Genomic DNA, 15135 nt, shown 5'->3' on the forward strand with positions numbered 1-15135 from the left:
CATTGACTATGTAAAATCTTAAGTCATTTGCTTTCAGGTTATTTTACTTTTTCCTCAGAAGAGGTGAAGACTGTGACTACTGAACCACTAACGTCTAAAGATACAGCATTTCATTTTAGATTTATTTAATGAAAAGATCTTAGGACTTGGTCTTCTGGGTGCTGAATAGAGAAGTCATTTTCTCTTCTCAAACTTCAAGTCAAACAGTATAGAGGGAGGTTCAAAATATACAGTAATGTGCTGGGAAACCAGCTCCTTGGGGGGAAGAAATCCTGATTTTTTTAGCACTTGCAAAGTTCTCTGGTGTTTTTTTTTAGCACTTGCAAAGTTCTCTGGTGTAAATATCCCTAATCATGGCCAATTTGAAGCTACCAAGGACTGAACAACTGGCTCACAAATTCCTGAAATTTTAACCATTGGCTCTCAGCTCCTGCACACCCTGGCGTTAGACAAAGAGGTGACTGGTTGAAGATTTCTTTCATGCCTCCTCTCTTATTTGACAAGTAAACTCAATTGTTAAGCCACTAAACAGTGTGAATTTCATACCATAGGATCACTTTTAAACAGGTTTTAAAGTAGATATTTCATCCTAGGTAGTCATTAAAAATCAGGTTACAAAGGAATGTTTAATGATGCAGAAATGTTTATAAGATATATTTTATTAAAAACAATATGACAAGAACAATTCCAAATTTGCATATAAAATGACAAGGATATACTCCAAAAAGTGAATAATTATTCTAGTTGTGAGACTGTGTGTGGGTTTTATTCTGTTCTTTATACTATTGTTCTACTTTTCAAATTTTCTACAATGTTCATGTATTTGTAATTAGAGAAAGAACTAAATCCAGTGTTAATATATATATATATTTTTTAATATGGTGTTTCAGATTTTTTTTTTTACATCCATACAATCTTATGGGTAGACTGGCTAGAAGACTAAACCAGATCAACCCTATTTAAACAAGGCTAAATCTTTGTCACTTGTTTTTTGATGCTTTACAGCTTTCAAAGTACCATCATAAGCATTGTCTAATTTATCTGATGCGAGGGAAGCAGGTTATTATACTTCATTTTACAGAAGAGGAAACAGGCTCAAAATGACTAAATGATTTGCCCAAGGTCACATGGCTAATAAAGCAATTAAAGGGGGGACTCTAGCCCAGGATTTCTGCTACCCCTGAGATTTCCCTCAAAATCTCATCACGTTGCTCATCAGGGGCCCTTCTCTCAAGAAGTTCCTACTGAACACCCAGACCCATCTATGCAAGGAGGCACTCTCCTGGTTTTGCCCATTTTAAATGCCGGAAGCCTGACGAGAATCACCAGGGAGGACGCACTCCGTCCAGGCATCAGTCCTACACAAGCAACCCCCAGAGCAAGCGCTTCAGCTTGGAAGTTTATGAACATAACAGGATAGCTTGCTGAGAACAGCAGAACCCACACTCTGGGATGAAAACCACGTACGATGTTCTACACACATGCATTTACAACAATCTGTAAATGTCACGTAACAGATCCTGACACGAGCCTCCATAGCTTCTCCCTGAAGGACTGGATAGCACCCTTCACAGAGATGGCTGAAGAAACAAGTTCTGGGTAGATCCCATCTGAAGCCTCTTTGTTGAGCCCTGTGCAGTTTGCACTGGAATGTCCACTTCTTGCTTCAGGACCCTTACTCCTGCTCATGGGCAGTGCTTTGCCAGGGCTTAGTAACCAGAAACAACAGCTCACAGCATTATTCAGTTAGAAGGAATAGAAACAAGAACTCATTCCTCAAGTCGTAGGTTTTAGTATGTGGCTATATAAGGCAAGTTTAAAAAGAAAAAAAAAATAGCATTCTGATGAGACATCATGCAAAGCCAGGAAAGCCAGGCCACCAGCCTTCAGGGAACAGGTGGCCTCAGGAGAGGCTGGCCCGGAGTGTGAGAAAGGCCCCTCTCCTCCTAAGCGCCACAGAGCAGCACACAGGAGGATGGAGCAGTCCCACGTGGACCCCTCGAGTAAGCAGTGTGGGAGCCTCAGCGCTCTCTCTCCCATGGCGATGGCAAGGCCATGCCTTCAGTGACATCACAGGCAGAAGCCAAAGATACGGACTGTGCCTTACAAGGAGATACATATTTTATAAATATATATATTTCCTGGGATTTGCTTTTAGATGCTTCAGCAAAGACCATGTGATACAAATGTGTGCGAGCTCTCCACCTACACCCCAGGGACGGTTAGTTAACTTCATCTGAAGGACCCTAACTGGAGATAAAATTCCAGGGGTGGTGAATTTGCAGGGAAACACTAATCAAAGGCCCACACTTGGAGAAGCCACAAAGGCACTTGGGCTGTTTATTTCCCAAAGCACAACAGAGGCTTGGTTAGCACCGTGGATGTTAGGATGTTAGAAATTACTCTTCATTGGTGAAATGAGTAGTTTTCAAGATGTATGGATTAGCTAGAAATTCTGCCCCAGAATGAACAAGGTAAAAGGAATTAGGGAGCCAAACTGCCTACCTCTTTGGAATGGCCCTGAAAAGTGACTGTTGGAGAATTCTGTTACCCGTGCAACCAGAAAGTTAGCTGAATCTCGCTGTTAAAATACTCTCCCATCTGTTCTAAATGAACTTTCATGCAAGTGCCAGCGAAGCACCTAAAAGGACAGACCCTTGGGACTTCCTCAAGCTTACTGAGGCAGGATGACTGTTTTGTTGCCAGCAGGCGTTGAGAAGAGACCTGGACGGCTCATTAATTTCAAATTATTAGAGGCTGCTGACAGATATATCAAAAAAGAACTCAATAATTGTGAATGATCAATGATCAAGTCAATTTGACTTGGGAACTTTTATATGACAACTTTAAGTCTCCTCAGACATAATTAGGGAAGTTCTCAAACATGCTGAGTACCAACATTACGTGGCCTCATGTCCACTCAAAAACAGAAACAGCCTGGGGAAACCTGGGGTTACCTTTACAGTCCTGAGTTGGACCCTCACACTGCCATGCCCAGTAAATGTGTAGAATTCATGACACCAGGATTTCTGAGCTCAGGTAAATAACTGTTTTGGAAAAATCAACTGTAAAGCACTTTGTTTTAATCTTTATTTTCTCCCTCATTATAAAAATAACATGTGATTACTCTAAGTCTTACATTATAGAAAATTGGAAAACTGAAAACTTCCCCAGAATCCCACCCTCAGAAATGATTACTACCCTTTTTGGTAAATATTCTGTCAGGTTTTTTTGGCATATAGTAGTAAATAAACAGGATCAAGTGGAATTCTACCGCCACGAGAACACATGCTATTCTGCTCTTGTGCAAGGTTTTGAATAGTTCTGACAAATAACTCAACTGACCGGTTTCTCCACAGAGCTGGACGCATTGGTTTTCAGAGGAGATTCAACCACACAGTGGGTGGGAAAACTTCTAAGATTTTCTTACCACTCAATATTAAATATTGTTCTAAGTATTAAAGGTGAAATAAAGTTTAAAAAAAATAAGAAATAAAGAATAACGAAATTTGGTACTGAGGAGAAAACTGTTCAGAAAATTATGGCAGTTTATCAAAATAAAAACTACTAAATTTCACTTCCAGGAAGTATCATGACTTTAAAATTGGAATTTAGGAAACAATCATCTTTTTACCATCAAATACAGCTGGACAAGTAATTCTCCAATTCTTCTCGTTTGATCATTTGATCAGTACAAGAGAAGGTAAAGTACATGACCATTTTGAATTCTTTCAGTTCTAAGTAAAGTAAATTACAACAAGAATTGCTACATGTGAAACAACTGTCCATCAGCAAAGGACTCCAGAACGGGAGACTTGGAACAGATTTCAGCTTTTGCAGCTGGTAAAGGGCAGTTTTGATTCAACCTCCCAAAGCTTTGTTTGCAATGCTTTCAAAACATCTTCCATCTATTGAATTGAAATAAGAATATTAAAAAAAAATACATGATTAAAATCATACATGGTTAAATATGATTAAAATATTCATCATTAATACAATTTCTGAACATGTTATGCATTACACATGGATATTAAGTATTTAACAGAATTCCATTTAAATAAGACATAAGTTTATTAACAGTAGTTCTCAACCTCTAATCTGTAGCTTTTTTATACATTCATCACTATCTTGCCTATCTGTGAGAGGATGTTAACATTCAAAAACAAGGCTATTTTTACCGTGAAATATTGATTTCATTAAGAAGATATATTTCTATTTTAATAGTTTTAGAATATATACTACTTTGATTTTAGTATGAAGTATCTTCTTTATTATTTTTTTGATAAAGCTTTAGCTTAATTTGTAGTTTGGCTCCCCAAAAAATCAACTTTACTAACAACTGAAATAAATAAATAAGAATAAAATAAAATAAGCACTCTCTTACCATGAAAGTGCTAAGGTCAAAACAGAAAACACTTTAAGGATTATTCGTGGAGGAGCAATTGTTCACTGACTGGCAGTTGTTCATACAAAGATACAAAAAGTGCAGAACAAGATTACCTGCTTTAGAGATTTTTCTATTTCAACTCGGCTTTCAAGATTAAAAAGCTCTTTATCTTCTGACACAATTTGCTTTTCAGAGGACCCTAAAACATAACTGAAGTATAATAACAGTACAAAGTTAAAACATGAAAAGGGAGTAAATATAAAATTTACATGAATAATATTAAGGGAATTCCCTGGTGGTCCAGTGGTTAGGGCTCTGCGCTTCCACTGCAGGGGACACAGGTTCAATCCCTGGTCTGGGAACTATGATCCCACATGCAGCGCAGCCATAAATAAATAAAATAAAATAAAATAAAATAAAATAAAATAAATAAATAAATAAATAAATAAATACAAAAAATAATGATATTAAAACTCGAATATGTATATCAAACTATATATTAGTACCAAGTAAACACATAAAACAACTACTTTTGTTAATAGCAACCTACATAGGAAGCTGAACTACATGAAATCCTGTTTTTCTCCATAACAGCTTTGTCCGAGAGCCCTACATATTTCCCAATATTATAAGTATTTTGTTATTGGAAATAAACTTGCTCTGTAGTAAGTTGGGTGGCAAAACATTACCACTCATGGTTCAAAATTCTATTTTAAAGTTTTAGAAGATCCTGAAGAAGCCACTGCTTTATATTACTTTTTTTTTTTTTAATGTAACTTCTCAGGAATGTGTGCATTTTCAAGTTTGACTTTTAGTATATAATTTGTGTAGTCAACTCTTGATTACCTAGATTTGGGCAACTTCAACAGTTATCCTATAACTTATGTTTTGCTCCACTCTCTGGGGTGATGAGATGCTGTGGTTTAGAAAACACAAAGAACAGAAGAATTGGCCTCGTGATGGAAGGAGAAGAGGCCCAGCTTCGGTGACCAAATAAATCTAAACAGTAGGGAAGAAGGTGCTGGTATTTCTCAAAAAAAGAAATTTGATTCGTTTGCATTTCTTTAGTGGGAGTCTTTCATTACATGTAACAACTTCAATATGTCACTTCTTTTGTCAAATAAGAACAGTCTTCTCTTGGAAACCCAAGATTAAATTGATTAAATTTCTGAAAAATGTCATGGGAGGCAAAATTGCAGAAGGCAATTAATATCCCGTTTAGAAAAGAAAAATGAGATGGGGGAAAAAATTAAACGGTATTGAGTAATTTATAACACTGTAAATAAACATTACAGAGGGCATCCACTTCTAAAACAAACCAGGTTCCTTGTCATTAAAATTCTGCCCCAAGAGGTATTCAACTGTTCAGGAAAAAACAGCTTCAATACTATAATCCTCTATGGAGAAATCTTCCACACATTTTCTTTTATACAGATATGTATCACTTTTATTAAAGTTTTGTACCAACCGTACTGAAGAGTTCACGTTGTTTATACCTGTACTCTCCCCCACATAATTTTCACAAATCTTAGTAAAATTCTCATGGAGATTAAGGGAGCAGTTGTTTGGGCCTGGGTCTTCTATTTAAAACCAAAACAGATCTGATCTCTCTCTAGGCAGGCCTACATGCTTTACATCAATGAGCAGTGCTTGCTATATTATTCTCTTGTGTAAGGAATATAAAAAGTTTGCAGATTTTATAATTTTGACCTAAACCTGTCTAGTTTCAAAGAAGGTGGCAAAACTGCAGTTATCAAAGAATAATTAAATGAAAAATTATAATAAGAAGAATACTGTTTTAAATTCTTTAAAGAGAAACTCTAAGAAATTCAACCGGAGTGACGAAATACCTCGAGTAATAAAAGTGTAGGCTTTTTTTTTTCTTTTCCTTCTTAAATTGTTCTTCTTTCCTGATACTTAAGGTTTCCTAGGCATCTTTAAAATCTTGAGGATTACATCTTTTCCAGGATAAGTGAAAATACACTGGGGTCAACTGATTGTTTCCTATTTTAAAAAGGCTAGTGAATTAGAGGGCCATTAAGATATCTGTCATCAGACCCTAATTCACCTTGTCTCCCAACGCTTTTTAGAAGTCTTAAAAAATGAAGGTACTTCCTTGCAACTCTCAAAAAAAGCAGACAATTATTTACCACCCTCAAGGAAATAGTTGGACTTTGTATTTCTACTTTTCCAGAACACCAAAGGGACTTCTTTTCTGACCATTTCTGAAATTCCTATTTCTTTATGATATTCTAGGAGACCAAAAACTAGAGGGAAAAATAAAATGGACAAAATATATTGATCCACACAATAGCTTTTAAAAAAAATCCTATTAAACTAAATTCAATTGTTAAGAAAAACAACATATTTTTACTCTGAAAAATGTTCGGAGTGTTTTCTCCTACAATTTAGAATGACAGACTTTTCCAATAGCAAATAAATCGGGTCCAAACAAAAAATCACTAGCTTTATTGTCAGAAATTATTTAAAAATATATTTTAACCAGTGTTGATTTAGTTTCGATGTTTTCATACCAATTTCTCTGCAAGCAAGTTTCTGAGAATTCAGTTATGAGCTATTCATTTATACATCAAACTTACCTTTCAATGGCTTCAACACTGAGGCAGAACAAGTCCCTCTTGTAGTCTAGATTCTTGGGTGTGCATCTGTATATGTAGCCGAGGTTGAGTGAACATCCTGCGCAGTACAAAGTCTCCAGGATGCTGCAACGAGAAATGCCACCGCTTTAGCAACTGGTTATAACAAAAATCCCATTGTTGAGATCCATAAACACCTAAACGTTTAAGTTGCTGAAGTATGTTATTCTGACCCTACTAAGTCATATGTACAAAAAAAGGAAAAAAATGATAGTAAGATGCTTACATCAGAAATGTAGACAGTCACCTCCAGGCTGCATTGCCTTAAGTATCCAGTGACAAAGGGCATGTACAAAAGTGACAAAAAGAGAGTGTACTAAGGTGGTGTTTTCCTAGAATGCAAATGCCTCAATTCAGTATTAAGAAAAATTAACTAAAATTTTGAAATAAGACAAAAAGATTCTACATGTCCTTTTAATGTTATATTGTCCACCAAGGATCATTAACACTCTGGGGAAGGGATATGCAAATTTTTTTCTGTAATGATCCAGAGAACAAATATTTTAGGCTCTCAGGCCATATGGTGTGTGTTGCAACTACTTGCCTTTACCACCATTAGCACAGAAGCTGCCACAGATAATACATAACTGATCTGTGTTCCAGTAACAATGCATTTACAAAAACAGGTGCTTGGGACGTCCCTGGCGGTCCAGTGGTTGAGACTTCGCCTTCCAATGCAGGGGGTGCGGGTTTGATCCCTGGTGGGGGAACTAAGATCCCACATGCCTCGGGGCCAGAAAACCAAAACATAAAACAGAAGCAATATTGTAACAAATTCAATAAAGACTTTAAAAATGGTCCACATCAAAAAAAAAAAATCTTAAAAAAAAACCCAAACAAACAGGTGCTTAGTCCATGGGCCATAGTTTGGCATAAAGGATGGGTTCAGGTGATACAAGTAAACAGGACTTAGCAACACTGGTTCAGAGCGAGAGTCAATTCCCTTTTCAATTCTCTAACAATCCTGATTATAAAGAGAAGAAAGTCTCAGTCTGGTGCTAGAATGTCTTTAACCTGTATCTCACAGTTGCAAATCTTTTAATAGTAAGAGAACAGACCTCAGGCTCAGAACCAGCCAGGCAATACTATCTCAGCTAGAATTTAATAACATGTGTTTTCAGTGTAATTATCTTCACAGTTACTTTCCAGTTACAGCAAATGATACATTTATGGCAGTAATATAAAGATTCCTTTTTAAATAAATTTAAATAAAAATTAGGAGTCACTTTAATGAAAAATATTAAGTACATGATAGCACAGCTGTTACATGGATATGGCAAAAATGGTAAAGCTGACATCAAAATGACTAGAGTTGGGAAGTAGAGAACACTCTGCAGGAAACAAAGAGAAATAACAAAGCATCATCCTGGCTCTTACTAATTAGCCCTGTGTCCTTAGTGAAGTTGTAACCTCCTCAGGCCTTGCTTTCTTCATCTACAAAATGAGAAATGATCTAAGGCTGGGTTTTCCAAATTTTCATCACCAGCATGCCAACAGTACAATTTTCCTTATATCCACTTACTACCTGTCCTATTATGAATTTAATTCTCCTTAAATAGAGTAATTTTTTCAATTAAAATACACTTTATTTGAATGGGACAATCTAACGTTACTAAAATTAAAAACCAACATTTTAAAATAAAAAATATATACGATTATTAATTTCTGTTTAACTGCTTGTGTACCACTTATTCATATACATCAGTACAACACGTTTCGGGCAACAATATTAGAAGGCAGAGCTTCCCATTCAGTTTGCTGAGGACGCCACTTGCAGCAGATGCGTGGCAGGTATAGCAAGATACTGACCACTTCAACCCTTGGAGTGGCAGCAAAGGGCCTGCGAGTGCTGGAGGCCCCATGCTGTTGTTTCTGCAGCCCTGTCTGTTTACCTCAATAGGTCATATATGTGTGTATGCATGACCTTAGCATTTTCTATGGGTGCCATGACATGAAAAAGGTAGGGAGCATTCATCTAAAGCATCCTTTGGTTTGGAGATTCCATGATACAGATATTTTCCTTTTCTATTTTTATTTTCGATTTTCTTCACACCAAGCGCAAACACCCAAAAAGGGAGTATCAGAATGTGCCCTGAGAGGTTTAGAAACTCTTCCATCTCATATCTAAAGGGGACCACCAGCACTCAAGAATTGGTATATTAGAATGACTGATTTTATACTGATTACCATGAAAAAAGTTTTATCCCAAATCTTACTGCTGATGATCTCCTTAAAGACTTTTATTTGAAAAATAAACATTTTCTCTAATGTACATATTCACATAAATATAGCCTTACTCACCAACCATTTTCATTTTTACGTTTGGATAGTATCTGTTCCTTATCCACAGAAACATTACAGGAAACACCTAGAAAGAAGAAAGTAACAAGAATTTATTAATGCAGTTTGTTACAATACACACGCAGACATTGAGAGAACTTCTAATTCAACTTTTATTTTAGAACCCAGAAGCCCAGAAAAAAATAAAGGCCCAAAAGTCACACACACAGGGTAGTTTAAAACTAAAGGTACAGGGTCTTCTGCAAAAAGATAGCAGAATAAGAGTTATTTCCTTTCATTCCCAGAAAACACTGAAATTAACAAAGTGAATAAAATTAGGAAGAAAAAATTCAACTGACAGTAAAATTTGGGACAACTAGAACCTCAAATCACGGACTATCAAGAATACCCGCCAGACACAGTAAAACTGGGATCAACCCAAGGAAGAGGATAAAAGCCTGTGCATACATCTCCAGATCTCACACGCACAGCTTGTTTCTCTACAAGTAACTGAGAGGGTCCTCGGGAGCTCAGCCAAAAACCTTTTAGACCACAACCTGGACAGGGGTCACAGCTGAACCCTAGAAGCAGCAGGAAACATTCCCGTTTCCCAAGTTCAGAACACACTAAAGGCGGGGAATCGGGAGCAGAGGCACATGAGGAAAGGACATCAGACCCACAATGGCCAGAACAGACTCTTGCTTTCACCTCCTCTACAGTCTGCCTTAACTCAGTAAACTCCACTTCCATCTACCCATCGCTCAGATCAGAAACCGGCATCAACCCTGATTCACTGTCTCCTTACCCTTCTCCCCGCACAGACACCCCACAGATAAATCCTGTCAGTTCTACCTCACAACCCTCACTCCAGCCCCCAAGCCACCACCACCTCCTCTCCTCTGCTTGGACGGCTGCACTAGCTCCTGATTGACCTGCCCACGTCCATGCTGATTCTTCTCTTCAGTGCATCCTCCAAAGAAAAAACTGGGTCATATCACTCTCCTGCTTAAACAACTCATTCACTAGAATAGATTCTCATTCCACAGAACAGCCTACAAGGCCCTAAATTTTCTGGCCCCTTCCTTCCTCCCTAAATCTTATCTTTAATCTACTATTCGGCGGCCTCGCTAGCCTCAAGGCCTTTGCACTAGCTGCTCCCTGTGCCTGGAAAAAGCAAAGAGCATGACACCAGAACTGAACATGCAGCCACGTCGACATGCCTGTATAAAGACAACAGAAAGACATTTTCAAGCACTCAAACTTGAAGTTTTCTTGGGGATGGGGAAACCACTGGTGAAGATTAATCAAATAAACCACTCAGGAATGAGAAAGCTATTCATAAGCTTTCTCATTATTAATAAGAGTCCTGGACTGGAGAAATAAGCTCATAGAAACATTATATTAAAGCTAAATGACTATGGCTACAGAACAGTATGTAAATGTTATAAACCTTGACAAAGTAAAAATAATTAAACTAACTCCAATTGGAGCGGGGAGGGGAATGGAAATTAATCCAACAGTTCATTTTCTAATCTTTCACTGGGAGGAAGGAGGGGGAGGGTGTTAAATCAATTTGTCTAAAGCTGATAAAAAAGGATATTTATATACACTTTTTAAATTTTAAAAACTACTGGTATAGACAAACTAAATAACAGAATAGCGTTTTCATATATAAAACAAAAGCGCCCACGTGATAAAGGAGAGAAAAGACATAAAAACAGAAAGGATGGTAAAGATTTAACACCAAACATATCAATATTATTCCTTAAAAAGCTGTAAATGACATAAACTCACCTACTAAAAGGAAGAGCTTCTCCTACTGTATCAAAATCAACCCAAATACATACATGTTGTTCTAATGGTGGCAACACTGGGAAAAAACCCAGACCTCTGTCAACAGGGGCAGACTGGTAGGATGAATGGCATCTCCATTAAAGATATCACTTATGTGGCACTTCCTATGTCTTCTGGGCACATGACGCACATTAACTCACTTAATCCTCCTAATCACCCCATTAAGTATTATCCCCATTTTTACAGAGGAGAAAACTGAGGCACAGAGAGACTAAGTAGCTTGCCCAAAAAGACACAGCTAGTAAGTGACAGGCCAGGATTCAAACCCATGCAGTTGAGGGCCGTCATCTATACTGCCTCAGCGGGGGTACAACAAGCAGCTATTGAAAATGTGAGGTATATCTATATGCACTAATATGGAAAAATACTCAGAATATACATGCAGAATAAAAAAGGAAGGGTGCTTAACAGTATAAATAATATAATCTCAAGTATGTTTTTAAAAATTTACATGTTTAGGGAATTCCAAAAAATTTACATATTCAAACATGCTCATACATGCATGGAGAGTATCTGGAAGTATAAATGAGAATAAAGCATGTTGAACTCTGGGGACATGAGAGTGTCAGCATTGGGGGATAAGTCCTTCTGCATTGATTTTAATAGCTGCAAAGGGTTAATCTCAATGAATTGTATGGGAAATGTATGTTCTTAGGCTTTTAACAACTGAAAGGGACTCAGCAATTATCGTTAATTGCATCCTTAAAGAAAAGAGGTTCCAAAAAGTTTCAGGTTAACAAGTGGACACTGCTGTCCTCCTTTCTTCCCAATGTATCCCAAGAAGGAAAACATTCCACAAATGTCAACAAATCGGTGGTGAATTTCTGCCATAAAATATTTACAGAATTCAAACAGAGCATAAATTTCATCTTGAATACCCCAAGTCCAAAAAGAACAGCCATTTTTACACCAGCTCAGAAAAAATATGTGAACCACTCCCCTATATAAATACTATGAAAACAACAAAACCAGGAAACGTTGGGGAAACATACAGGTTTCAAAAGATACTGGCTCTACCAGTTACCTGTACGTTTACTACATCCTCCTTCCTCTCCAATTTTGATAGGGTTTTTGGTGCTTTTATTGCAAGTATCCTTTAATTTTTTTGATACCACTATGTTCTGTCAACTCTACGGTTGTTAACACTTCAGACGGTAAAGGCGTCCGCTGATACAACTATGAAGACGAGAAATCAACCCTGACATCCCCCGAGGGAAGCAGGCAGCCGAAAAGCTTAATTTCCTAAACCATTAACAATACGATTTACCGATTAACAGCCCGCTAATTTCTATGAGGAGTAACACAGAATAGCTACACCCTAAATGCTTACAACCTAGTTGGTCATTTTTTTCTAAGTAATGCTCACGACGACACTGATTCATCCACTGCTCTCCTGGGATGGGGGAACCTCAGAAAAGAACCTGTCACTCGTAAGGCCAAGGTGCAGGGATGGCTCTCTTCCTCCCCTTTTTCTGGGACAGCTCCCCGTCTCAGATTTTTCTGCTTTTAAAGACCCTGGGAGGGGCTTCCCTGGTGGCGCAGTGGTTAAGAATCTGCCTGCCAATGCAGGGGACTCGGGTTCGAGCCCTTGTCCTGGAAGATCCCACGTGATCCCACGTGCCGCGGAGCAACTAAGCCTGTGTGCCACAACTACTGAGCCTGCGCTCTGGAGCCCACGAGCCACAACTACTGAACCCATGTGCCACAACTACTGAACCCATGTGCCACAACTACTGAAGCCCGCGCGCCTAGAGCCCGTGCTCCGCAACAAAAGAAGCCACCGCAGTGAGAAGCCCGCGCACCGCAACAAAGAGTAGACCCCGCTCGCCGCAAATAGAGAAAGCCCACGTGCAGCAACGAAGCACCCAACGCAGCCAAAAATAAAATAAATAAATAATAAATAAATTTATTAAAAATAAATAAGCAAATAAATAAAAATAAAGACCCTGGGAGGCCCCAAAACACCTCCGCCTCCTCCGGGGCCGCCCAGGTGCAGCACACCCGGGAAGAAGGCGTTCCTAAGTCCTAACCCCCCGCCCGAACTGACAGCGCAGCAGGATGCAGTTGGTGTCTTCCTGGCTCGTCACCCAGCTCAGCGAGTCGCCCAGCGGCCGCCGGCAACCAGAGCACAGAAACACCAGCGGCCTGTCCTCCTCCTCCGCCGGCTCCGCAGCCTCCTCGCGCCGCGTCCTTTCCGTGCAGGCCACCGACGCGTCCCCGCTCACGCAGCTCCACATGCTCGCCCACTTCTGCAGCAGCTGGTGGCGGCTCGAGTCTTCTGAGAGCCGCTTGCCTAAGAGCGAGGAGTTGCTCCACTTGCCCTTGTCGCCACACGCACAGCTAGTAGAGGAGCATCTTTTGCAACAAGCCTGAGACCAAGGACCCGCCATTAGCTACGAATTGCCTGCGCCGCGGAGGGTCACGGGAAAAACGCCGTTGCGCATGCGCGAGGCGGAGCGAGGCGGGGGAGGGTGAGGGAGGAGGGGCGGTCGGGTGAGGGAGGAGGGGCGGTCGGGTGAGGGAGGAGGGGCGGTCGGGTGAGGGAGGAGGGGCGGTCGGGTGAGGGAGGAGGGGCGGTAGGCAGCCTAGCAGCGCGCTTTCTCGCGGTGGAACTGGGCCTGGCGGCGGGGAGTCACTGCGCGTGCATCGCGCTTTGCAGCCTTAGGAAATTGAGGCTGCCCGAGATCCGCTCGCTAGGCTGCTTGGGGAGGAGAGTACAGCCTCTTACATAGGAGGGGAGGCGTCTTTGAAAAAGTTACTCCTACCGAACTACATTACCAACCCCTCACGGAGACCTTGGCAATGGTTACGAAAGAGAGTATGCCGCCTATACACCACTCAGAGATAGAGGAGTTGGGGCGCAGTCCCGCTTTCTCCGGCCTCCTCCGTCTATGTTTCTGTGGCTACAACCCCTCAAATTTAGCGTGCCTGAGAGTCACCTGGGAGCTGGATGGGACACAGATTTCTGAGTCCCACTGTGGACTGGAAAAAAAATGCACAGCTTAAAAGTTGAGAATTATGTTTTATGTGGTGGACTCGCTGAGAACTTCAGCCCAGGAGGCGGCCTGTCAGATATTTGGGAGGGACTGCTCCAAAGAGGTAAGGAAGGAGCCAGGATACAGAGGAGATTTTTGGAAAAGCAAACAAATCAACAACAAAAACAGGTAGTTGGAACATCAAATGATCGTTGCCTTTTTAAAAATATTTATTTATTTATTATTTATTTTGGCTGTGCCAGGTCTTAGTTGTGGCACGCGGCACGTGGGATCTTTAGTTGTGGCCTGAGACTGACCTTCATAGTTATGGCTTTAGTTGTGGCATACGGACTCTTAAGTTGCGACATGCAAACACTTAGTTATGGCATGCATGCGGGATCTGGTTCCCTGACCAGGGATCAAACCCGGGCCCCTGGAACTGGGAGCGTGAAGTCTTACCCACTGGACCACGAGGGAAGTCCCAAATGATCACTGTTAATTAAAGAAAACCAGACATCTCAAGTTAATGAATTTAGCGCTTTTTTATATATGGGAAGATGCAAGAATCTGGGCTCATTGAAATCAGGGCAGCTACAGTGGCCGATGGCTCGATAGCCAAAACATCCTTTGTTTACTCATATGGCAGGCACCATTCTTCGTCCACACCCCCTTCACAGATTCTCCATCAGTAGGTCACGATGGGCCCGAGAATTTGCTTAACAGGCTCCTGGGTGACGCAGATGCTGTCAGCCGGGGCACCTCCACTTTTGGTTGCCGCTGCTCTAGTTTGTCTGCCTAACGTCCTTGAGGTGGAGAAAGCAAGGATTGTTGGGGAACCACCCTGTCACATGTTCCTTTTATGCACTGTTACTGCTCTAACGAGACCCCGGAAAGGGCCCCAGATCACTCAGGCTAGCACTGCAAGGACAAGCTGGAAGGGTGGGTGTGGGCCGCAGTGGTGTTGCTGGAAAGCATGGAAGTG

The 15135-nt window shown here is 40.3% G+C and overlaps 1 protein-coding gene across 1 annotated transcript; it reads right to left on the bottom strand.

The window, feature by feature from the left end:
• Nucleotides 1-896: 896 nt before the first annotated feature.
• On the bottom strand, nt 897-13577 carry MIS18A (MIS18 kinetochore protein A). The gene is made up of 5 exons (XM_059922264.1): nt 13226-13577; nt 9346-9412; nt 6988-7110; nt 4501-4597; nt 897-3908 (listed from the first exon to the last, which is right to left on the bottom strand). Exons 1-5 carry the CDS (start codon nt 13566-13568, stop codon nt 3828-3830), a joined length of 711 nt encoding a protein of 236 aa, XP_059778247.1. The 5' UTR covers nt 13569-13577; the 3' UTR covers nt 897-3827.
• Nucleotides 13578-15135: the final 1558 nt, after the last annotated feature.

The sequence above is a fragment of the Balaenoptera ricei genome, chromosome 4 (assembly GCF_028023285.1).
Source record: "Balaenoptera ricei isolate mBalRic1 chromosome 4, mBalRic1.hap2, whole genome shotgun sequence".
NCBI lineage: Eukaryota > Metazoa > Chordata > Mammalia > Artiodactyla > Balaenopteridae > Balaenoptera > Balaenoptera ricei.

Coding starts and splice junctions, on each gene's coding strand:
- MIS18A (XM_059922264.1), bottom strand. CDS start 13,568: ATGGCGGGTCCTTGGTCTCAGGCTTGTTGCAAAAGATGCTCCTCTACT. Junction 7,111..9,345: donor CGTAAAAATGAAAATGGTTG/GTGAGTAAGGCT, acceptor TTCTCGTTGCAG/CATCCTGGAGACTTTGTACT. Junction 4,598..6,987: donor AGTGTTGAAGCCATTGAAAG/GTAAGTTTGATG, acceptor ATTATACTTCAG/TTATGTTTTAGGGTCCTCTG.